Source organism: Canis lupus, chromosome 21 (genome assembly GCF_003254725.2).
Source record: "Canis lupus dingo isolate Sandy chromosome 21, ASM325472v2, whole genome shotgun sequence".
In the NCBI taxonomy this organism is placed as follows: Eukaryota; Metazoa; Chordata; class Mammalia; order Carnivora; family Canidae; genus Canis; species Canis lupus.
This window is the reverse complement of record NC_064263.1, coordinates 6,824,757-6,848,109: the sequence shown is the minus strand read 5'-3', so window position 1 is coordinate 6,848,109 and position 23,353 is coordinate 6,824,757. Positions and strand designations below refer to the sequence as shown.

The 23,353-nt window shown below is 47.7% G+C and overlaps 1 protein-coding gene and 1 long non-coding RNA gene across 4 annotated transcripts in view; one reads left to right on the top strand and one right to left on the bottom strand.

The window, feature by feature from the left end:
• PANX1 (pannexin 1) overlaps window positions 1–17,668 on the top strand; it is a 49,334-nt gene extending 31,666 nt beyond the window's left edge. For all 3 annotated transcript variants that reach the window (XM_025419277.3, XM_035704177.2, XM_025419279.3), the window contains 3 exons: window positions 10,586–10,809; window positions 11,848–12,506; window positions 13,015–17,668. In XM_025419277.3, coding sequence (XP_025275062.1) covers window positions 10,586–10,809; window positions 11,848–12,506; window positions 13,015–13,094 — 963 coding nt within the window. In that variant the 3' untranslated portion in view covers window positions 13,095–17,668. The remainder of the gene's footprint in view (window positions 1–10,585; window positions 10,810–11,847; window positions 12,507–13,014) is intronic.
• Window positions 8,113–10,590, bottom strand: LOC125753246 (uncharacterized). Its single transcript, XR_007404581.1, has 2 exons — window positions 9,783–10,590; window positions 8,113–8,581 (listed from the first exon to the last, which is right to left on the bottom strand). It is a non-coding gene; the product is annotated as an uncharacterized LOC125753246 (long non-coding RNA).
• Window positions 17,669–23,353: the final 5,685 nt, after the last annotated feature.

The window sequence follows — 23,353 nt, the reverse complement described above, 5'->3', positions numbered from 1 at the left end:
GGCAGCAAGGTAGAGAAGAGGCTGACTGTGCACTGCCTGGGGAGGGCCAGTGACACCTGCTGGGAGAAGGAAGGGTGCTGGCTTGTCCTGTTGGGGGGCAGTGGGGTTGTGATTGACTCTGCAGGGTCAGCCCAGGTTATAGAGGGCCTCAGAAAACTTAACAGATGTGGAGGCTAAATGTTGGAGACAGTGGGAGCCACTGCAGGTCCCTGAGTGGGGGATCTTGGTGTTTCCAGGAGTTTATCCTCAGTGTTGGAGTGCAGGAGAGAATGGGGGCAGGGAGGGAGCCACTTGGCAGGCACAGGGTGAGGCCTTTATTCCGGAGGCAGAAAAGAAGGGAAGCTCTCATCTCCAGAAAGGTAAAGAACAGTCAAAAAGCAACACAGGTGTTTTATTGCTGACTAGAGGGTTATACTGAAGGATGGCCCCAGGTGACGTCAGTGTTTAGACCAGGGGTCAGTGAACTTTTCTTTGAAGGGCCAGATGGTCCATTTCCTTGTCCTGGTGGGGCACGCATCAGCCACAGCTCCCCAGCTCTGCCAAGATAGATGATGTGTGCACGGTGAGTTGTGGCTGGATTTGGCTCCCAGGAGTGGTTCCTGGCTCTGTGGGCCGAGAGAATAGTAGTGCAGGTGGCCAGGAACAGAAAGACTCTGGGCATCTCAGAAGGTGTACCAGCTGGACGTGGAGGGTGAGGGAAAGGTCAGAGTCACAGACACGGCACAATCAAGGATTTAGGCGCTGGGTGACAGGGAGGCCGTTCACTACTTGGAAGAAGTCTGGGGAAGGAGAAGGTTTTGGAGGAAACCAAAAGGATCTGCTTGAACACGTGACATCAGAGCTGCTCAATGCCTGGAGTGGTGTCAGATAGGCAGCGGGCTGTGATGTGTCTGGAGGTCCAGGGTAGGAGGGGTGTGGACGCGTCCCATAGCAGTGTGTCAGAGGGAGGTGGTATTGAGCTGTGTGTTGGGGTGGGCTTTCCTAGAGAGGGAGTGTAGACAGAACACTATCTGAGGGCGCTTCAACATTGTGAGCTGCCAGAGGAGGAGGAGTTGGTGCAGGAGTCAGAGCTGGGGGTCGTGAGGAAAACGAGAACAGTGTGCTGCGCGAAGGAGAGCCAGGAGACCCTGTAACGAAGGCCCTGTGTCAGGTGCTGCCAAGACATGGGGATGAAGTCTTTGTTACGGTTGGTGTTGTGGGTGGAACCCTAAAAGATGTATTGATGTCCTAATGCCTGTCCCCTTGAATGGGACCGTTTGTGGAAATAGGGTTATTGCAGGTGGAATTAAGGTGAGGTCTTACCAGAGTAGAGTGTCCCTAATCCATTAGGACTAGTGTCTTCAGACATATACAGAGGGCGGAGATGTGACACACTGGGCAGGAGATGGCATGTGACAGAAGCTAGAACAGAACATTTGGCTGCCACACTCTGCAAGAGGCAGGGAAGGGTCCTCCCCTAGCGGCCTGGCACCTCCATTTTAGATGCCCAGCCACCCAAACTCTGATGGAAACGGGGGTTTGAACAGCCCAGCTTGTGGACCTGGCCATGGCAGCCCTAGGGAAGTGAAGCAGGTGGTCAGAGAGACTGAGGCTCCAGCCTGATTGGAGGAGAGAGCGGTCCTACGTCAGATTTGAATGTCCGCGTGGCTTTGCTGGCCAGGCCAGATTCTGTGATCCTAGCTGCTTTATTTTCACATTGATTTCTTCTGTCAGCTTTTTTTTAAATTGTGATAAAATACACACTGCATGAAATGTACCCTTCTAACCGTTCTCTGTCTTTTGTCTACTCTCCCATGTGCCTCCTATCGCTGAGGTCGATGTGTCCTTTTACGTCTGGCTGATTGCGCTCCACACTCCACGTGGTGTTTTCAGGCTTGCTCACGTGGCAGCATGATCAGAATTCCCCCCTTTTAAGGCTCTGTCCTACCCCGTCGTGTGCGTAGACCACATTTTGTTTGTCCCCACATCCCTCAGCGGGCCCTCGGGTGGCTTCCGCCTCAGGGCTCTGCAGTTAATGCCACTGTGAACACAGGTGTCCGGGGCCTGTGCGAGTCCCTGCTTGCAGGTCTTGTATTTGCCAGGATGTGAGGCTGCTGGGTCCTTTCTCAAAGTGTCAAAAGTTTTTCCTGATGGTTTTCTTCTGTTCTCTCCACATTCAGTGGACTTGTGGTTGCTGAGCTGGCAAGGGCCCTCTCAGACACCTGCGGGTACAGGGTAGGTGCTGGGTCCGGGGCCCCATGGCCGGCCGGTGGGAGAACACGTGGCCTCCGAATCTCAGCGGCCTTTGTGCCTGAGAAGGTGCGGGTTTAGTGTGTGGCTTCCGAAGTCTGCGCCCTCACCCGGGCTGGCTGCCAGGCGGTGAACCTGAGCTCCATGCAGAAGGCGATTTTGTAGGAGAAGAGCCGTCCAGTGGGGGAACTAACGGGGGACCACCACGAGGCCGTGGTCCCAGGTGGCCGTGAACACGTGCGTCTCCTCAGCCCGGCTCCCTCTCTGTTCTGGACACGCAGCCGCCCTCTCCACTCCTGTCCCTTGCTGTCACGCTCCCAGTCAGTCCTCGTTCATCCAGGACTCTGGTGACGGCTCACAGGCATTTCCGGCCGGTGAGACCTGGATGAGGCAGGCAGCCCGCCAGCCTCTGCTCTCCAGGACTGTGCCCCCTCTCTGTGTCCTCCGTTCCTGCGGCTGCCCGCACCCTGCCTTCGTCATCACCTGGAACTGAAGTAGGGCACCCCACTCCCGGCCAGCTCCTCCCACCCAGGGGCCCTCCCCCACCACTCTCAGAGGACACGGAAGCTCTGACATGAGAACATCCGCAGCGTCCTGCCATCAGACTGATCAGAGGTCGGCAGGGCAGCCCCAACCTTTTCCTTCCCTTCCAAGAAATGGAAGAGGCCCCCCATCTCCTGACCAAGGGCTGGCCCCCACCCCACCGTGTGTCCCACCTCTGTTCTGGAGTCTCCCACCCCCCTGGCTGCAGGAACACCTCGTCCCCCATCTCTTCCCTCCGCATCCTCAGCCTCCCCTTCCTGCAAGCTAAGCTCTCTTCCCGCGAACGCTTTGGCACATCTGTCCAACAGGCCGCCCTCACTGCATCACCATCACCGGCAACCTCTCTGTTGCTGTATAAACAAACACTCCTCCACTCCCACCCCGGGGGCTTGTCCTACTGAACTTCTCTGTGATATCCAGCCCTCGGCCATGCACTTGTGCTGCAGAAGCGCTCTGGACTCCTGGCGCACGGTCTCCTTGGCAGGTCCTTTCTCTTTTGCCCAGCACTGAGAAGCTAGGGCTCCTCCGGTGCTCTGTCCTGGACCACCTCCCTTTCTCACACTGCCCCCCTTCCTGGATCACCTCACCCAGCGCCTCTCTCGGCTTCCTCCCCTCCGCCATCAGCACCCAGGTCTTTGTCTGCCACCCCTGCCCCTCCTGAGCCCCAAATTTGACCACCCCACCCCCCTGTGTCCTGAGCTTGTGCTCCCTGATGACCAAGCATGTGCCGCCAGCACGTGCTCGAAGCCGAAGTCCGTTTCCCTGCCTGTCCCTGCTGTGATCCCTGGCTCTGTAGAGGGATCTACTCTGACACCTACCAGGAATCTGAGGGCCCAGCAGGCCATTTCTCCCTCCCAGACTCCTTCAGTGTTCCTTCCCACTGCCCTCACTCCTGCTCCTCCTTTACCTCTTTCCACATAACTATAGGTGGTCCTTTTTTGGCCTTTCTGACTGTAATTTCCCTAAACAAAACCCTCCACTGTCCCGACACAATGTCTGTTTCTTTTAGAAGACAAGCTATTTTGGTTACCAAGGTTCACTGTCCCACTGGCCCCTGCGAACCCCCCAGCCTCCCTGCTAGGCCCATCCCTACCACCCCGGGGCCCCAGGGACCCCGACTTCCTATAGCTCGCACATGTCTTAGCTGTCTCACACACGCCTTCCTTTGGAAAACCTCCCCCTGATCCTCGCCTCCAATCTGGCTATCTCCTAACGTGTTATTCTGGTCTCAGCTTAAATGTTCCTAGCCACCTGGACGCTTCCTCTGAACCTCCAGAGTGAGGGTTGTTGCCAAGTCAGATCTCATTCAGGGCCAGACCAGGCAGGTCAACACAAAACCTCTGCGTGGACAGGCTGCACAACCTGCCTTAAGGCAGTGAGATCTTGAAAATGGGGTGCTGGCCGAGCAGAACCACGGGCGCACCACACTCTGGTCTGTTTGGGCATTCCCAAAGCAGCTTGTGCTTTTCCTGGAACAACCATGGGAGGTGGCAGTTATTTGCCTTAATCCTACTTAACTGATTCTTTATTTCTAGACTGCACATTCCACTCAGGTAGGGATTATGCCCAGATCTCATTCATCAGTGTGCTTCTGAGACAGCACATCACCCACAGTGTGTGCTCAGAGCACATATATGGAAGGGAGGAGGGGAATGAAGCGATTTGTATGTCCTGTTCAGGACAGACCTCATTCTCCAGGAGCATTCTGGGTCTCCTGAGGGGATTCGAGGCACAGGGTTTGTGAACACTCCTCAATTCAGTTCTGACACCAGACTTAACACCAGGAGGCCCAGGCTCCCTGCAAAGAGATTGCTCGCTGTAATATTTAAGTATCTATCAGTGTGAAGTTTGTGGCCTTGGTATTCTTAATGCTGTGATTTGTCCTCAGCTACCACTTTCACTCACGTCTCCTTTCTTCTTCCCCATTTCTGGTAACCTCTAAGGGAGTTTTTAATTGAAATGTGTGTGCATTCGAGGGGACCGGCAGGTGGTGCTGTAGGACTGTTTGATAAGTGACCCCCCCCCCCCTTTTTTTAAGTTCTCTTTGTTCAAGTTTATCCTGTAGGCAGCTACTAGGCAAGATTTTTTTTTTTTTTTCCTGAAACAAGACAGCAGGGTTTTCCTTGAAAAAACAAAACAAAACCCAAAAGCAACAGAACAAGAAAATAAGATTAGTAGAATGGAAAAGTCTTTATTTCTTTTAAGTGGATTCACAGAAATTTAGTTTAGAGGGGTCCCCTGAGGCTCCCAGACCAGAGGTTTCCAAACTTTAGCCTTACCTGAGGGCCAGGAATCTGGTTTTGTTCAGCCTCCCAGGAGATGCTGATACTGCCTAGTATCTTGCAGATTCTGTGTCTGTGTAAGTCACCTAGGACCTTGTTGAAATGTAGGCTTAGGGTCAGTAGGTCTGACCGGGCCTGCACTCGTTCTAACAAGTTCCCAGGTAATACTGAAGGTGCTGCTCTGTGGACCACTCTTTGAGAAACAAGGATCCAGAGCAAGGGATTGAAAAACTACATGCTCCAGCCAAATCTAGGCCCTCCATCACCTATTTCTGCAAATAGCTTTATTGGAACACGGCCATACCCCTTCCTTTACACATTACCTGTGTCTGCTTTCGCCTATGCACCAGAGGTCCTATGGCTCACAAACATTTACTGTCTGGCCCTTTGCAGGAGAAAGTTTGCCTGCCCCTGATCTAGAATTCTAAAGCCCTCCCAGGTGATTCATTGAAAGGAACTCCCTGCCTCCTGGGAAAGTTCATTCCATTTTCACACAGATCTTTAGGAAAGTTCGTCCTTGCTTCCACCGCACACATAAACGCCATGCTTACTATCCTGTCTTCTGTCGACCTCTCCTCGTGCCAGGACCCTCCCAGAATGTCTGAATCATGAAGCCTATGGGTGTCTTCCCATGAGTGCAGAGTGGAATGGAGTATACCACCTTTCTTCCCTGTCCTCTGGAAGCTGCTCATGGATGCACTAGCCATTCTGGGTAGCCCTTCACCCATGACTTCCCACATTTGGAATTATCTTACTGTCTGAACGACATGTGGCCAAGCGCAGTCATCTTTCATGTGTCTTTTTTTTTTTTTTTTAAGATTTTATTTATTTATTCATGAGAGACAGAGAGAGAGAGAGAAGGAGAGGGGAGCGGGCAGAGACACAGGCAGAAGGAGAAGCAGGCTTCATGCAGGAAACCTGACATGGGACTCGATCCCGGGTCTCCAGGATCAGGCCCTGGGCTGAAGGAGGCTCTAAACCGCTGAGCCACCTGGACTGCCCTCATGTGTCTTTTTATGTCATTTTCCTAATACAGCTTGTTCTTGGTTTACATGCTTCCTACTTTTGGACCATTTCTTCCCATCTCTTCCAGGGTTCTCTTTTTTGCCCAACCCTGCTGTTAGGATCCCATGACCATCCCTGGCCCTCTTGTCTCCTTCTACACATGCTCCTTGGATGAGCTCAGCCATTCTTGGCTTGGATCATCTCTGTGTGCTACAAAATCCTGAATTGTAAGGTCAGCTGGATATTTCCCCTTTATTTTCAGTTACCTCCTCACATCTCTACTAGGGTTTGAATTCTTGAGTATTTTATGTTCACAATTTGTCATCTTCTTGGGTCTGCCTCCCACCTCACTCCCCTCTGTTGGGAATCTGTTCCTTTTTGTTTTCTGTAGTTCAACCAATGGCACTGCCACCAGCACCCTTGCTTCCAAAAGGGCACTGCAGCATCTGTTCCTGGCTGTCGGCGGCTCTTCCATACACCTCCCCCTCCCCCTCTGCTGCCTCTCAGTCCAGTGCCTAGCACTTCTGGCCGCTTTGCTGCGGGAACCTCCTGCCTTGTCTCTCTCCCCTGCACCGGCTTCCCTTCTCCATGGCTATAGTAATCTTTCTAACATCAATTTCCATCATGTTCTCTACCAGGGGCCTCCCATTGCATGTGATGTGGGAAGCTGTGGACTTCGTGATTTAGTTCCTACTTCCACTTTGTGTGAGTGGCAAGGCCTGCTGCAGCAAGTTCCTACCACCTCAGTAGCTTGCCACAACAGCAGTTTATTCTCTCATATTTCTGGAGGCCAGGAACTAGAAATAAAGGTGTCAGTTTGGTGGGGTCCCTCTTGGGGGCTCTGAGGGAGAACTGTGCACCCTCTTCTACATTCGGTGTTGCCTGTCTTGTAGGTATGTCACTCTGGTCTCTGCCTCTGTCTTCATGTGCCTTCTCCCCTGTGTATCTCTGTGTCTTCAGGTGGCCCCCTTAGAGGGAAGCCAGTCACTGGATTAGGACCCACTCTAGTATGACCTCATTTTAACAAATTCCATCTGCAAAGACTCTGCTTCCAAACGAGCTCACATCCTGAGGTTGCTGGTGTGAGTTTTGGTGGCAGGACACCTTTCAGCCTAGTCCATCCCTCTGGCCTTAGCTCTTACTATGTCCTCACTGTGGGCTCAGTCATCTGCTTTGGTGCCCTGGATGGATGGGCATTCGCAGCGCAGAAAAGGGGATAGAATTCCATGCAGAGGAAAGAGTATGTCCAAAGGGCCACAGAAGTGGTGCAATTTGAGTGGAGTGTTAATGTATGAATGGCATTATTGTATGTTTTTGTTGCCTCACAGTACTTGAAAACATAGTTCAGATGTCACCTCTTTTGCAAAGCCTTCCCTGACCTCCCCAAGGACGCTTCTAGTCCTCAGCACTTAGTACCTGCGTATTTCGCGGCCGTTATTTTTATGTTTTGATTATTTATTTATTAGTGTGTATTCCCACCTGGTCTGTGTGGTCCTGGAGCCGACTCTACATTCTGTCTACAACCATTCTGTCTATGGCTTTGAGGGATGCTAAGGGTCTCAGACCTTGTTTGGAGTAGACAGAGCTAATGGACAAAGCCATTCCCATCCAGCAGATGCACTCCTAAAGCTTGGCAGTTTTCTTGTGTTCCTTATGTGGGCAAAAGGATCTTAAAGACTATAATTTAATGCTTTTTGGCATTCCTGTTTCAGTTGAATTGATTTTAATACCACCTTGTTACAAGAGTCACTCAAAATCACAGTTTCATTTTTGATGAAAAAGAAACAAGAGGTTTAATAACTGTGGAGGAAACTGAGAAATAGAGAATTCACCTGCATTCCTTGCAGATCAAGGTACGAGGTACCAACGATCAAGGTATGAGGATATCTGAGGAGAAAGCAAACACCTAATATGTAATAGCTTTGAATACTCATTTTTCCAATTACAGTGAGCTATACTGATCTATTCATTGGTTCTAATTATTGCACCACGTAGACCTATTGGAAAAAGTGTCACAGACTGTAAACAGTCACTTTTTAATCAAGAAGAACAGTTTGAGGTAAAATTCTTTAATTAAAAAAGCTTGAAACAAGAGTGACTTGTAAAGATATCCCACAGCCCTGAATTAGAAATAGAGTTCTCCGTGTAGTTTCCCCAGAAAATGCTTGGTTGTCTTGGTTATGAAGGCAGCACAGAGTCCGCATCACACGGTGACATTTTTGTGCTAATGGGCCCCCTTCAGAGCAGGTGAGGACCAAAGGCATAGTGCTTCTCACTTCCGCCAACTATGAATTATGTAGCCAGAATCCATCTGATGACAGCCTGGTGTGTATTCACTGTGTAGTGGCCCTCTGCAGATTGGGCTGATGGTTTTCAGAAACCCTAACCTAGGCCAGCACCCCATATGGAAGCAGTGGTATTGAGGATTGGGCTTTGCAGAGCTTCGGAAGCATTGGTGCTGCTGCCCTCTTTCCCATGGGGTGGGAATCCTGAACGTGGCCTCCAAGATTGTGTCAGGGAGTCTGTGAACCAGAATAGAAAAACATGTGACAGCTTGATTTTTTTTTAATTCATCTCTAACAAAAATTTAACATCAAAAGATATGTATTATGTAGGTAACAATCCCTAATGGGATTAGTGGTATTTGTGATTTTGTCACGATTGCTTCACTGCTTCAAAGTTGGTGTTAGACCATTTGTCGGATCTTATTAATAAACACATCTCAATTTGGTTTTTAATGTCATGATAACTATGTCAGTTATCATCCCTTTCTTTTGTGAACTTTTGGATACTATTTTATACATTTAAAAATACTATTCTTGGGGCTCCTGGCTGGCTTAGTCGGTGGAGTGTGGGACTCTTGATCTTGGGGTTTTGAGTTCAAGCCCCACATGGAGTATACAGATTACTTAAAAATAAAGTCTAAAAAATACATCATTCTTCATGAAAAATAAGGAAAATCTGAGAAACTGTCACAGAACCAAGGAGACTAGAGAGACATGACAACTAAATGCAACAAAGTGGGAACACTGGAGAAATCCAAGTGAAAGCCTGAAATTTATTTGATGATGGCTTCCTAGGCTTGGCAAGCATACCGTGCAAATGAAAAATGTTAACAGTGGGAACACTACTGTCTTTGAAACTTTTCTGTATCTCTGAATTTACAGTGAGAGAGGCCCAGTGATGGGTCTGCTGTTTGCTCCCAGATGTGTGTGTTCCGTGTCCTCTCAAGGCCATGACTGAGGAAATTGGAGAGATTAACTCAAACCTAGGGAGACGTTTTCTAGAGAAGTAAAATGATTTGCAGTGTATTATGGTGGAAAAGGCATGGCTCTGGGTTCAGAGGGCAGGCTTCACATTCTGTCCCTGGCTCCAGCTTTGGGCTCCATGGCCAGGAAGTGTTCAGGGCTTCCTCTTCTCCTTTGTTCAGTGAAGTCATCAATAAAGGCCTTACCAGGGTCGAGGTGAGATAAAGATAATGTGCCCATGCAGTACTCCATTCATTGTTTTCAGCTGGTGTGTTGTAGTGCATTTTACACACCAGGTACCACGCTGAACATTTTGCACAAACTATCTATCTTAACTGTCATGATTCCTATATTACCCAACCGTTTCATAGGTAGGGAACCTGAGAGTCAGAGGCTCAGTGACCTCAGTTCCCAAGGACATGAAGATGAACTTAAATTCAGATCCGTGCTAACTGTAGTCCATGGTCCTCCTTACCTTCTCTTCTCTTTCCCCATGGCCTGATGCACTTGGTTACTGGTCGCTCTTTGTTTTCTCTGACTTCAGAATCTCCTTGTGTTTGTTGGTGGACATATGTGCAACATATGTGTTGTGCTCTCCACGTGCTGTGGCCCTAGTGTGGTTGGCTTATCTGGGCCTGAGATCACTCAGCTGTAAAATGAGGGTATTGGGTACTCCTCAGGTATGTCCCAGCATGGAAGGTCCATTCTGTGAATTTTAACTGCTTATTCCAGCTGTTCAATGGCATGATCACTGGATCACCGAAGGCACAATTTTTCTAATTTGTTTTGGGCAAAGTTGGCATTTCTGTGTCATTTTCCCATATTCTAGAGCAAGGGGAAAGAAAAGAACTCTAAGATTAGTGACCTCCTAAAACCATGGCAATTAAAATCAACCCTCGAAACCCAGCAGAGGCCACAGTGACATTTACCTACTCCTTAATTGGGATTTTATTAACAGATTGCTCTAAAAGATGTGGAAGTAATTTTATTTTTTTGTTTCTTTCTGTGATTATAGAGGAGCCACCACGTGTCACCATGTAGTTGCTCGTTATTTCAAATTAAAGTCTATTGAAGGGGATAAAAAAAGGTGTAGTGATGTGAAGTGCCTGGGCAGGTGAATTTAGCCTTAAATAGTTAGGAGGTGATGAGCCTCCTCAGTAATTGACATGAGCATGCACATTTGTCTCAAAATGAAAAAAATTGAGAGCCTCACTTGTACACTCAGGTTACTGATGTGAGGACTCTATGGATCTCCTGATTCGCTCTCTTGTTTTGCAGTTCTTCCCTTACATCCTGCTGCTGGTTGCCATCCTCCTGTACCTGCCTTCCCTGTTCTGGCGTTTTGCAGCTGCTCCTCATCTTTGCTCAGATTTGAAGTTTATCATGGAAGAACTTGACAAAGTTTACAACCGTGCAATTAAAGCCGCAAAGAGCGTGTGTGATCAGGACATGAGAGATGGTGGCAGCCCAGTTGTGGGTGTTAATGAGAACATGGGGCAAAGGTAATTCAACCCCAGCAGATATCTTGGCAGGTTTTGGGGCATGAGGTCTCAGCCCTCCTCCAGCCCACCTGGGCTTAGTGTTCACACTATAGTAGATGAGTGGGGGCTATCACCCACCTACAGATACTCTGCCAGCCAGGGAGGCCCACTTTCCCCAAATCTCACTCCCACCTGCCTGCCCCAGCACCTGTCCTCACACACAGAGGCTTTCCCACTGTCTCATGTCCTGAAAGGCAGTTGCAGCTGGGGTAACAGGTACTTGCTGGCTTTGACCTACTCCATAAATGGAGGAGAACAAGGGATTATGGGGCCACTAAGATTGGAGAACCCCTGAGAGAGAAGTGGGAGGCAGCATCTTTTCCTTTTCACATTATTCCTCACTCTTGTTATCAACAAGGGTCATCATATTAATAGCTCTCATTTTTTAAAATACTATCTCCCAGAGGCTGTTTGGAGTTCTCTGGGTACATTATCTCACTTAGCCCTCAGAACGTCATTACAACTAACTGCGTTTACTTGCTGCCCCCTCCTCCCCAGATAAAAACTGCCCTACAGCGATCAGTGGGAAAGCTGGAACCCAACCCAGGTCCCTAAGCCCGAAGCCTAAGCCCTGTGCCCATTGGGCTGTCTGCCTCCCGCCCCCCCTGCCTGGAGAAGGCACATGTGTTCTAGTCAGGCTGGAAAGTCTCCTTTATTCTGCACATTGAGAAAACTATAGTTTAGAGACAGTAAAATAAGAACAGTCAACCTTTCGCATTTACCAGGTGCCAGGCATCTTAAGAATTTCAAATCTAACTCATTTAACTGACCAGACCTCCTTTAAAATACTCAGGGGGACACTCTTCTGTGTTTGCTTTTCTTCTTCTTTTTTTTTTTAAAGTCGATTTTGTTCCCCACCACGCCAGTGCAGTTGCAGGTAAAGTAGGGAGAGAGGAAAGGTGGTCAAGATGCTTAGTGGGATACTGTTCTGTGCATTTACGTCTTCGATATCTGATTTCCAAAGAGTATAAATTTCTCTCATTCCTTTGTTGTTGTCAGTTTGTGGGAGATCTCCGAAAGCCACTTCAAGTACCCAGTTGTGGAGCAGTACTTAAAGACAAAGAAAAACTGTAAGACCTTGATCGTCAAGTACCTCAGCTGTCGGCTGCTGACGCTCTGCATCGTACTATTGGCGTGCGTCTACCTGGGCTGTTACTTCAGCCTGTCCTCCGGGTCTGATGAGTTCGTGTGCAGCATCAAGACGGGGATCCTGAGGAACGACAGCACCATCCCCGCTGGCTTTCAGTGCAAACTTGTCGCTGTCGGCGTCTTCCAGTTGCTCAGCCTCATCAACCTCGTGGTCTATGTTCTGCTGGCCCCCGTGGTCATCTACACACTCTTTGTTCCGTTCCGACAGAAGACAGACGTCCTCAGAGTGTATGAACTCCTGCCCACTTTTGATGTCCTGCATTTCCAGTCTGCAGGATACAGCGACCTGAGTCTCTACAACCTTTTCTTGGAGGAGAATATAAGTGAGCTCAAGTCATACAAGTGTCTGAAGGTCCTGGAGAATATTAAAAGCAGCGGCCAAGGCATTGACCCGATGGTCCTCCTGACTCACCTTGGCATGATCAAGATGGATGTCGTCGACGGCAAGAGAGTTGAACCCATGGAAATGATGGGAGAGGAGCCAGAGGACCCAATGACAGAGCTCAAAGGTAGGGTTAGCTCTCAGGACAGAGGCTAAGGGAGCCCACAGAGCTGTCCTTTGTCAGCAAGCGGCAGTCTTGCCCCTGCCCCCTTATCACGAAGCCTTTTTCCTGTGTGGTCTTGGGTGAAACCCCTCAGCACCAGCAGACAGAGGAGAAGAATTGGTACTGCCCCAGATCTCCAAGGGAAAGTGTGTTTTCTTCAGACAGTCCTCCTTCCTTCCTTGTCTTTCTCTTGCCATCTCTGCCTCTGGCTCAGGCATCCCTCCTTGCTGTCATTCATCCTGGTGGCTTTGTCCCTGTACCTCTGACCCTCTAGCCCATTGTCCTCCATCTCTTTCAAAAGAGAGTTGGTTAATTTAACTCTAGCCCTAACCTCACTTCACTATGCCTTGAACTTTGGCTAAGAAGCAAAACCTGGTAAAGCAAAGAACGTTAGGCTTATAGAAGAGAAGGCAATTCATGCTGCTGGTTCCTGCTATGTGACTTTTGTCCTATTTGTTTTCCATTTTGACAGATTCAAATGTACCCAGTGAAACTAAAGTAAACAATGGAGAGAAAAATGCTCGACAGAGACTTCTGGATTCTTCTTGCTGATAATTTTTTTTTCCCATTGAACTTGAGATCCGTGATTCCTGTGACATAGATTTGTATTGGCCGAAGCGCTCTGTCAGGTGCCCAGCTGATTTGCAGCAGGTGGTTCTTGGTAGAGTAGAGATACTGAGTGTGCCTGATTGAGTCTCCAATGAAAATGACGACCCGCAAAACATTGTGGGAGATGGTTCATGAACTCCCGATGAGAAGCACCGTGATAAGTAAAGCACAGCGAGCATGTGTAAGTCCTTGTCACATGGAAAGAGGGAAGGCATCACAGCCAAAGTCCAAGCCCTGTTTGTGCCTCAAGGAAACACCTTTCTGTAGAGATGGTGCAGTGGGACTCAGAGGTGCCAGTGAGGACTTCAAGAAGGGTTTATTTGTGGTATGAAATAATATAAACATGTCAGGATCCAATTTTAATATGAATCTCCTATGTGCCCTTAATGACTGTTGCACAAGAAAAACATTCACTGGCCAGCAGTGGACTCACAGATGGACCTGCCGTTGGTGGAGCCTGTGGTGGGCAGGGGCCTGTGTTGGGGACAGTGCTGGTGTAATGGTTCTTGTTCCACCCAGGCTCTCTTTGCACTGCTGCCTGTCCACCAAGGCTGAGATCGCCGACCACTGTTTGCTGCTCTCTGTTCCTATGGGCCGTGGCCCACGCACTGCTTCCCCCAGAAACTTGGTGAAGACTGTTCCCCCGGGGTATTTAATTGTGACTTCTGTACAGGCAAGGATGCTTCTCAGCCCAGTGAGGAAGCCTGGACATAAAGAACAAATTTCAGTTTTCCAGGAGGTTTTGTGCAGGTCATTCCTTTGCTATCAAAGGAATTGAAACAGGATGTTACTTAAACAAATGAACAGAACACAGAATTGCTTTTAAAAAGGGGACATTTTGCTTATTCTGATCAGAACATATAAATGACATCTGCCATATGGTGTGCTTGGAACCAGACCAGCTTAGTGGTTTATTTTATTTATATTTAAGCACATTTTTTAAAAATTCGTTTTAATTTAGAATCGTGTGATGTCAGAATTGAAGCCATGTGGGAAGGATGTTCTAGCATTGATGGAGAATTTACAGATGGCTATGTAACACCCAAGAATTATTTCATAAACATTTAAGGCCAATTCAGAATATATAAACACCTCTCTCAGTTCTAACCATGTAAATAGGCCCAAACTAAGTTTACATTTTATACAAAATCCTTTGAAACTTTATCTGTGGATCTCTCTGGTTTTACTCTTAGGAAGTTAACACATTACTAAAGTGAGTAATCCTCAGGAATCTCAAAGTTTACATTGGATCCTAGGGAAAGCTGTTTACCTAACCTAATTACTGTTTGAAAAACAAACATTGTGTAAGCTGCTCAGAGTATTCTGAGAATATTCTACTCTCTTTTTGGAATATTCACAGAAGTGGATTTAGTTGCACTTCTCTGAGTGTTTCTGAGATGGAAAGTTAATGCTAAATCTTAAGGATGCAATCAGTGCTTTAAATTATTCTTATTATATGATATTTATTACCGTTGAATCACAGTGCGACTTAGAAATAGCAAAACCTAAATACTCCATTTTCCTCATTTTTATATCACCATATCCAAGTGTCCATCACAGCTCTCCAGACTGGTTTCTTTTTATACTTTGAAAAGATTTCAGAGAGCTATTTTTTCTATGGTACAGTCCAGCTCCCTGCCAGCTCCATCTTGCCTATAGGCTGACCCTAATTTGTGTTTTGAAGTAGTAAAGTGGATCCATTTTTTAGGAAACCAGCAGCTCCCTAAGCCCTATCCCATATAATCCTTTCATCAGAGTTGGTATAGTGGGACTCCTTGACCTCTGTTCTTCTCCCCTCTTCTTCCATGCTGAGCTCCAGTAGGTTCTGGGGTGTCCCAGGCTCATCATGCTCGTCACTGATCGTTGCATATAATGAATCAGGCTAGTTCCCATCTTGGAGGAGTTCAGAGCCTAGTCAAAGGCAGCAGCAGGTATAAAGAAGAGTTGCCACAATAAAAGCCCTTCCAGAAAACTCCCAGCAACTGCTCTGTGTTCTCGGGAGGCATCATATTGTTCTCCTCTCTCCCATAACTTCTGTAGCTGGTGGTCTCTAGAGTCTAGTTGTAGTTTTTTCCAAAGATTTTTTAGCACCAGTCTTCCACTGTGAAACTTGAACAAAACCCTAGCGTAGTGATTTTGAGCACTAAGAGCCTTCTGGCCTTCTGGACCTTACCTTGCAGGGGAGGGGAGAGGGCAAGCCCTTGAATGACTGTCATGGAGGTAAGAGGCTGACGGAGATCCCCAGTCCTACATGCCGGCTTGGGGAAAAGTGTTATCAGAAAAGTGAACTCATCCATCCCCTGCAAGTTGCTTATTTAAAGGACTACTTCTGAGGGTTCCCTTTCCCGAGGGTAAAGAGTCATTTCATTGCTTTCCAGAAAATGGGCAGACAGATTCTAAATGCGTACACAGGGCTACTGACTTTGTTTCCAGCTCATGCCTTGCTAGTAAACCACCTGCTGGAGCTGGAACCAATCACTCTGAAAGCAGTGTCCACCTACGTGTTTGCTTTTACCACAGGACGGGCAGAGACTTCCAGTGTGTACATTGTTGGAACTTTCGGGAAGTTACAAACCCAAAATACTTTAAAAGCTACAAATCCTTTCCTGTGATACACATAGAAGACTAAATACACCTTCTGAGGCCACCAGTGTCCGCGCACCCAAGGTTCAAATGCTGTGCTCCCGTGGCCAGAGACCAGGCCACAGGCAGACAGTAGAGTCCCCTGTGCCCTTGTGGAAAGCCAAGGCTTCCAGTGGTGTCTCAGCTCTGCGTTTACTTAGTAAAATCATGTTTGCACACTTATAAGTGTGCCAGACCTTTTGAGGAGCGGATCTCATTTTTTAGAGACAGGCTGAAAAAGCGGGTTACGGGAATGGGTGGGTGGCAGTACCCTGGAGAGATCAGGCTGTTGCCAGTGACCCCTGTGAAGCCTCTCTAGTGTGTGGAGAGGGTGAGCGTAACGCTTCTACAGAGCTTTGTGCGACTTTGTGGTGGTACTGTGAAAATGCTAGAAACTTCAGTTGGGTGGCAGGTCTTGTTGCATGTTTATGTTTGTTCCTAGAAGCTACCTGTTAACTGAGCATCCTGTCCTATCCAAGAACGGGCCAAGCTGGGATGGCTGGGCGCCTCTGGCCTTGCTCCTGTGCAAGCCCCGCTCCCGGGGCAGATTATTGCAGTTCTTAATGTGTGTTTGTATTGGCTTATTTTGCTTATTGTCAGTACGAGGTTAATAGAACATCCACTAGGGGAGTTTTTATCTACCGCTGTAGTGTAAGTGAAGACAGTGACTGGCCTGTAATAGGCAGCCTGTAAATATTTGCTGAACAAATGAACACACTGTTGTGAGAAGTCTGGTGTGTTGGCAACAGTGATTTGATTTTAAAAGGCAGACAGGCCTCCGCAGGAGACGAAACGGGAGACTCGCTCAGCCTCTTGGTGGAGAGAGGAGTGTTTGTGTCCATGACCCGGCCTCCACAAGTAAGCAGTGAACAGAAGGTTCTTAACTTCTTACTGTGCAGTCAGATGTGGCCTCCTTTTCAGTTCAACACAAGTTCACTCTTGCCCTGCGATGATTAGCGGAATTGAAATTTTGAAGCTCCAGATCTCAGTGATTTCCCAGAACAACCTCTCAAAACGGATCGCAGATTGAAATGTGTAATTAGCACTGACTGGGGTTTCTGACGAGGGCATGGAGATGAAATGGCCCCTCTGGGCAATCGTTGGCCTTTGGCCTTGTTTTTCACAGGTAATAAGAACCCTTTTAAAAAGGTTGTCCAAGAGGACACTGTGTCATTTGTGGAGCAGAATAGATGTAAATTCCCCATTGGTTCGTTCGGCCTGCTTGAAATGAAGTGTATTATGTTTGAGGGGGTTCTCTTCTTAGCTGTTAAAAATACTTTGTCACTGAAAGCATGCAGTTTGATCTGTGATCGTTCTTCAAGTTCTTAAAAGTTGCTGTAGTTTCTCATGCCTGGAGTGCTTTCCCCTGCCCAGTGGAGGAGGAAAATCCTTGTAGAATTCAACAGTGTCACAAGTGTTCCCTACAAAAGCAGAAGCCGCCAGTTCCTCTTAAACAAGTTGGCTTCTTAAAAGCACCATAATTACAGTCTATTGAGTTCTTTAAAGTGTTGCTCTGGGCATAATTTAAATTCTTTTTAATGACTAAACACCTTCAAAACTTTTAAAGAAAAATAAGCGTGTTCCTTTCTGTGCCATTCGGTAAGCATGATCGCTTTCTAGTCCACAAAGATCAAAAGATGACAGCGTATTATGGTGTTAGAAAATGATCCTTTAAAAAAGCACAAGAATCTTGAAAGCTCTGCAGTTTGATGGTTCTCACTGGGACATTTTATATTTCCACGTAAGTCGTTTGTCCAAGTTCTGCATTCTCATCAAGCCGACTTCCCTTTAAGGAGGGATCAGAGGCTGCCCTGTCTGTAGATGAAGCTAAAACAATGTTTTGGTTTTGTACTGTCCCATCCACCTCAATAAAACTTCCCTCCATAATGGAAAAATGTGTCTTAATATTTTTGGTCTTTTCAGGGAAGATGTAACAGAAGATGAGTCCTGAAATGTCATGAGGCTGGTTTCTCTGCTGGATACATAGCATTCAGTAGGCACCATGGTGCTTACTAACATCCAGCTGGCAGTAAGCAAAGGATGAAAGTCCCTGGTTAAGGGCCTACAACCCTTGTAATTTCCAAAGGTGAAATCGCATGCCTTCTGATTGGGGATTGTCTGTCCGGGCTTGGTGAGGCGGGAACGGAAACAATATGCTGCTAAACACGGGTTGGCCTGCCTGCCTCTCTCAAGAGGGGGACTCCCTTGTATGTGCTCACTTAACACAATTTACTGCTGTAGGTAGGAAATCCCAGCCATCCAGAGCGGCGGTGCCTGGCTGAAAGTAATCCGTAAACACTGGCTGCAGCCCTCCTTGCCTCCTCCCACTCCCCAACTGTTTTCCTAGGGCAGCACCCCACAGAACCTTAGAAGTTGCACTCCGTTTCCATCATTCCAGAACAAATTGCCACAACCTTAACACCTCAAAGCAACACACCTTTATCATCTCACAGTTTTATGGGTCAGGGGTCTGGATGTGGCTGAGTTGGATCCTCTGCTCAGGGTCTGAGAAGGCCGCAGCCAAGGTGTGGACCAGCTGCAGCCTCCTCTGGAGGCTTAGCTGGGGATGGAGCTGCTTCCAGGCCCCTCGGGTTGCTAGCAGATTTTGTTTCCTTCTGTCTGACTGCTTCTCATTGCCTGTTGGCTGGAGGCCAGCTGCAGTTCCCTGCTATGTGGGTTTCTCCAACATGACTGCTCATGTCCTCAAGCCCAGAAGAGTTGTGTCTCACCTCAGGGAAGGCCCAACCCTTCCTTCAAGAGTTTGTACCTGAAGTCCTGCCACTCAGAATATTCTCCCTTTAGGTGAACTCAAAATCAGCTGCTTTGGGAGCTTCGTAACATCTGTGGAATCACTTCAGCTTTGCCATATTTTGTCACTCAGAAGCAAAGTCACAGGTCCCATGCACACTTGGGGAGTGGGGGGAAACAACACAGGGCACAAACATCAGGGAATCCTGGGGCCGCCCAAAGAAGTTTTTCTAAATCCTAGCCTCTCTGTCTCTGAGCTTCTAGTATAACCTCCTCAACATCCTCCTCGGGCCTCACTCCGTTCCCAGTGCTGACTCTCATCACTTCTCTCCTGAATTCCTCTTAGAGTCTTACCGTATAGAGCCATCTTCGACATTCCTGTTGGGACTCTTTAGAATACAAATCTGATCACTGCCAACCCTCCCTACCTCACCTCCACCATTTTAAATTCCTTTGGGACCTTTCCTGGCTTTGTGGATAAAGAACAGACTTGTGTCTGCCACAAAAGGCCCCACTTCGTCAGGCTCATCCCGTACCACCTAACACCATGCCTCCCATCTCGGATGCAGCCCTGTGTACTGCTCCTTAGAGGCCCCCCTCCTCCCTCCTCTCTCGGGTGCTCTTCCCTGCCCCGACCCCTCTTACCTTCCATTTGTTGGTGGGAATGTAAAATCGCAGAGCCACTATGGAAAGCAGTACGTCAGGGCCTCAAAAAATTAAGCAGAGAATTACCACCTGATCCAGCAGTTCCATTTCTGGGTTTGTATTCATCAACTGAGGCTGCCATAACAAAATGCCAGAGGCTGGTGGCTTACACAACAATTATTTTCTTAGGAGAAGGGAGACTCGGTATGGAGGCTAGAAATCCGAGGCGGGAGTTTCCAGCCAATTCACTGTCTGGTAAAAAACTCTTCCGGCTTGCAGATAGCAGCCTTCTTGTTAGTCCACACATGCCTTTCCTTGGTGTGTTTGGTGATTGGGGGTAGGAGTGGGGGTTTCTTTTTTTTTTTAAGATTTTTGTCTATTTATTTTAGAGAGTGGGAGAGAGTAGGGGGGGGAGCAGAAGGAGAGAGAATTCTAGGCAGACTCCATGCTGAGAAAAAAATCCTTATGCAGGGCTCTATCCCTGGATCCTGAGATCATGACCTGAGCTGAAATCAAGAGTTGGACACAACCGACTGAGCCACCCAGGTGCCCCTCTCTTCCTCTTCTTCTAAGGCAACTAGTCCTATGGTGTTAGGACCCCACCCTTATGACCTCAGGTCTTCTCAAGACCTTATCTCCAAATACAGTCACCTTAGGGGTTATGGCTTCAACCTCTGAGTGGTGGGGGGGGGGCAGGCAGAGAACTATTTAGTCTGTGCATTCAAAGTGCAGTGCATAAGACAGGCCACTGCTGTCAGCCTTCTGTGACCATATCAAATGACCTCAAGGAGAAACCCCAAACAAGAAAACCAGAAAATCAGTTAAGCAGAGGCAGGCAAGCAATATTTCTGAAAACTCAGATATGACAGAAACAATGTATTAAGACAACCAGAATGTCTCTCATGTGTCTGTGAAAATCAGTAAACTTTAACTTTTATAACCAAATTATACTTTGTGACACGTAATCATACCTTGAGAGAATTGCTTGTGAGCACGCATATCCCTTCCTTCTTTGCATATGATCCCCTGTAAGCTAACAAGCTTCAGAGCAGTCCTTCAGAACTATCTGGAATACTGTCTCACAGGCTGTAGTCCTTACAAGACAAGAAATGAAACCTTTACTAACGTACTTTGAGTTTGATTTTTTTTTCAGTCCACAAGTCCAAAGGGTACTTGCCTCAGAATTGAAGCTTTTTTTTTTTTTTTTTTTAAGGAAAGTGGATCTTGAAGAGGTATTTGTACATCCATGTTTATAGCACCATTATTTGCAATAGCCAAAAGGTGGGAGCAACCAAAATGTCCATCGGCGAATGAACAATTAGAAGAAAGGTACATACCCAGACCTTCCTTTCAAAAGGAAGGGAGTTCTGACACAGGCTTCAACAAGGATGAACCTTGAAGACCTCATGCAGTGAGGTTAAGTCAATCACAAAAAGACAACTATGGGTGAGGAACCTGGAGAGAGCGATTCACAGAGATAAAGTAGAATGGGGCCGGCCGGGGGCTGGGGAGGGGAGAATAGAGTAGTGTGGTTTAAAGAGGACAGAGTTCAGTCTTGCAAAATGAAAGGGGTTCCGGAGATTGGTCACACAACAGTGGGAATACACTTATCACTACTGAACTGCACACTTAAGAACGGTGAATGCAGTGACTGCTATGTCACATGCACTTTACCACAATAAGAAAATGCTCTGGATAGGCCTAGGCAGCTCTCTGAGACCTCCCTCTGCCCTCTGCTCTTACACCCACCTCCCCCCACGCCCCCCCCCCACGCCCTGCTCAGATGAGATGACAAACAGCCTCTGTCTCAGCCCCAGGCAGCACCCACCTTCTCCCTCCACAGAGGCAGCGCCTTCCCGTCCTTGTCCCTGAATCCGGGCACCTGGCCCACAGCCACGCCATTCTTTCTCCCTTCATCTCCTGAGAATGCCCAGTGTGGATGGGAGCATCAGGTGAGAAGGGACACTCCCCTGGCCCATCATTGGGCTCGCCACCACTCCCTCCAGTTTGCCCAGTTCCTGTGGCTGAAGACAAGCATCCCCTGTTTCCTTCTCCCACTTCAGTGACTGAGGGCTTAACTGGGGCCTTTCTGAAACACTTCTAAAGAGCTTTCCCGGTGGATGGTTTTTCCATTGGTGCCCATGCTAATTTACACCTGAGAGGCTCATTTCATTTTCCAGGGGCTCTAATATACACCACCTTATGCACCTCGGCATTCTGATTTGAAATGCTGATGGTGATGTAGTAAGAGGAGAACCGTGACATCTTTTCTATAGTCACAGTCTTGGAGAGGCTTGGTGCTTCCCCTGCTCCCACTATACTGCCAACTCTCCCACCCACCACCCCCACCACACTCCCCGGCACCACCACCCAGAGGTGAGGACAGTGGGGGAAGGGGGGGAGAGGCTGGGCTGGAGGCTCTACCCTTCCTGACAAAACTGAATTACAATAACTAAACAGAATGGAGAATGTGTTCACTCAAATCCTACCTCTTCCCCCTTCGAATAACATCAGTGTTCTGAGTTCTTCTTGAAAGTGAGCTGAAAGCAGGAGCACATAAGTGCTCCTTGGTGGTACACCAGAGACTGCAGACCCCTCAAAGAAAGGAGAAAGCAAGTCAAATCCAATGAATGAAAGAAAACCAAAATACAAGTTCCAAGAGCCCTGATTGTTTCAGTGTGGCTTTTCAGATGCAAGGAAAAGAGAAACCAAAGAAACTGAAATGCTATAAAAAATCACTTCCAAATCCAAACTGTGATTCACATGACCCTCAGGAAGCCGAGTCCAGCAGAACCCGAGCTTCCCTGGAAAATTCAGGAATGTAAGAGGGAACGTTCTGATGGTAATTTCAGAAGAAAAGATTTTTTTTTAATTTTTTTATTTATGATAGTCACACAGAGAGAGAGAGGGGGGCAGAGACATCGGCAGAGGGAGAAGCAGGCTCCATGCACCGGGAGCCCGACGTGGGATTTGTCCCGGGTCTCCAGGATCACGCCCTGGGCCAAAGGCAGGCGCCAAACCGCTGCACCACCCAGGGATCCCCTTTCAGAAGAAAAGATTTTAACATTCATCGCCTTTGCTCTTTTGGATACCAAAACTGCTTCAAAGGAAGCACTGTTAAGCACCGAGGCCCTTGAGGCTCTTTACCATCTCTTAAAGTACTTTATAAGTAATATCACCCTTGAGATCAGGGAAGTTCATTTAAGAAAAAAGTAATTATCCCAAACTATGGCTGCTGCAAAAGGGAGCAGAAAAGAGAGTAAGCATTAAAAGAAGTGTGGCCTGGACAGGCTGTTCAATAGAATAAGATGAGAGCTGATGAGAGAACAAAGGCAAGAGAAATGTAGGTAAAATTAAATTTCCTTACAACTTGCAGTCCATTGACAAACACTTGAGGCAGCCCCAATATGACATTCCTGCAGGAATGGAACTGCATTCCTGAGGAAGGAACTCACAGCTGCCTTAATGGTAATGCTTTGCCAGGGACAAAAAGCAGCCTTAGCTTAACATTATTCAGCCCTCCAGGACTTAACGAATGAAAATATCTACCATCTACATGGACCTGGGTGGAACTGGAGGGTATTATGCTGAGTGAAGTAAGTCAATCGGAGAAGGACAATCATCATATGGTTTCACTCATATGGGGAATATAAAAGAAGTTGTGAAAAGGGTTATAAGGGAAAGGAGGGGAACTGAGTGGGCAAAATCAGAGAGAGAGACAAACCATGAGAGACTCCTGATTCTGGGGAAATAAACAAAGGGTTGCAGAAGGGAAGGTGGACAGGAGGGGGGGGTGGATGGGGTGACTGGGTGACGGGCACTGAGGAGGGCACTTGATAGGATGAGCACTGGGTGTTAATACTATGTGTTGGCAAATTGAATTTAAATTTAAAAAAAAAAGAAAAAGAAAATCCCTTTGGAAACTTCTTTTATCTCTACTCCCCCCAAGATACATTTTAACAATCATCCTTCAAACGTAAGGCCCACTGATAGACATCGGAAGGGTCTCATGGCTAATGGCTAGTAGTAAATTACCTTGTCCTACCAGCAGCTACCTTGTCCTATCCTACCATGGATAGCCATGGTCCTCAAGGTCCTAAAAGCCATGCTTCAAAATTCTTTAGACACTTACGCTATCTCTAAGCCCCCACAAACTAAAAAGTTATAATCAGTCACTCCTTACAATC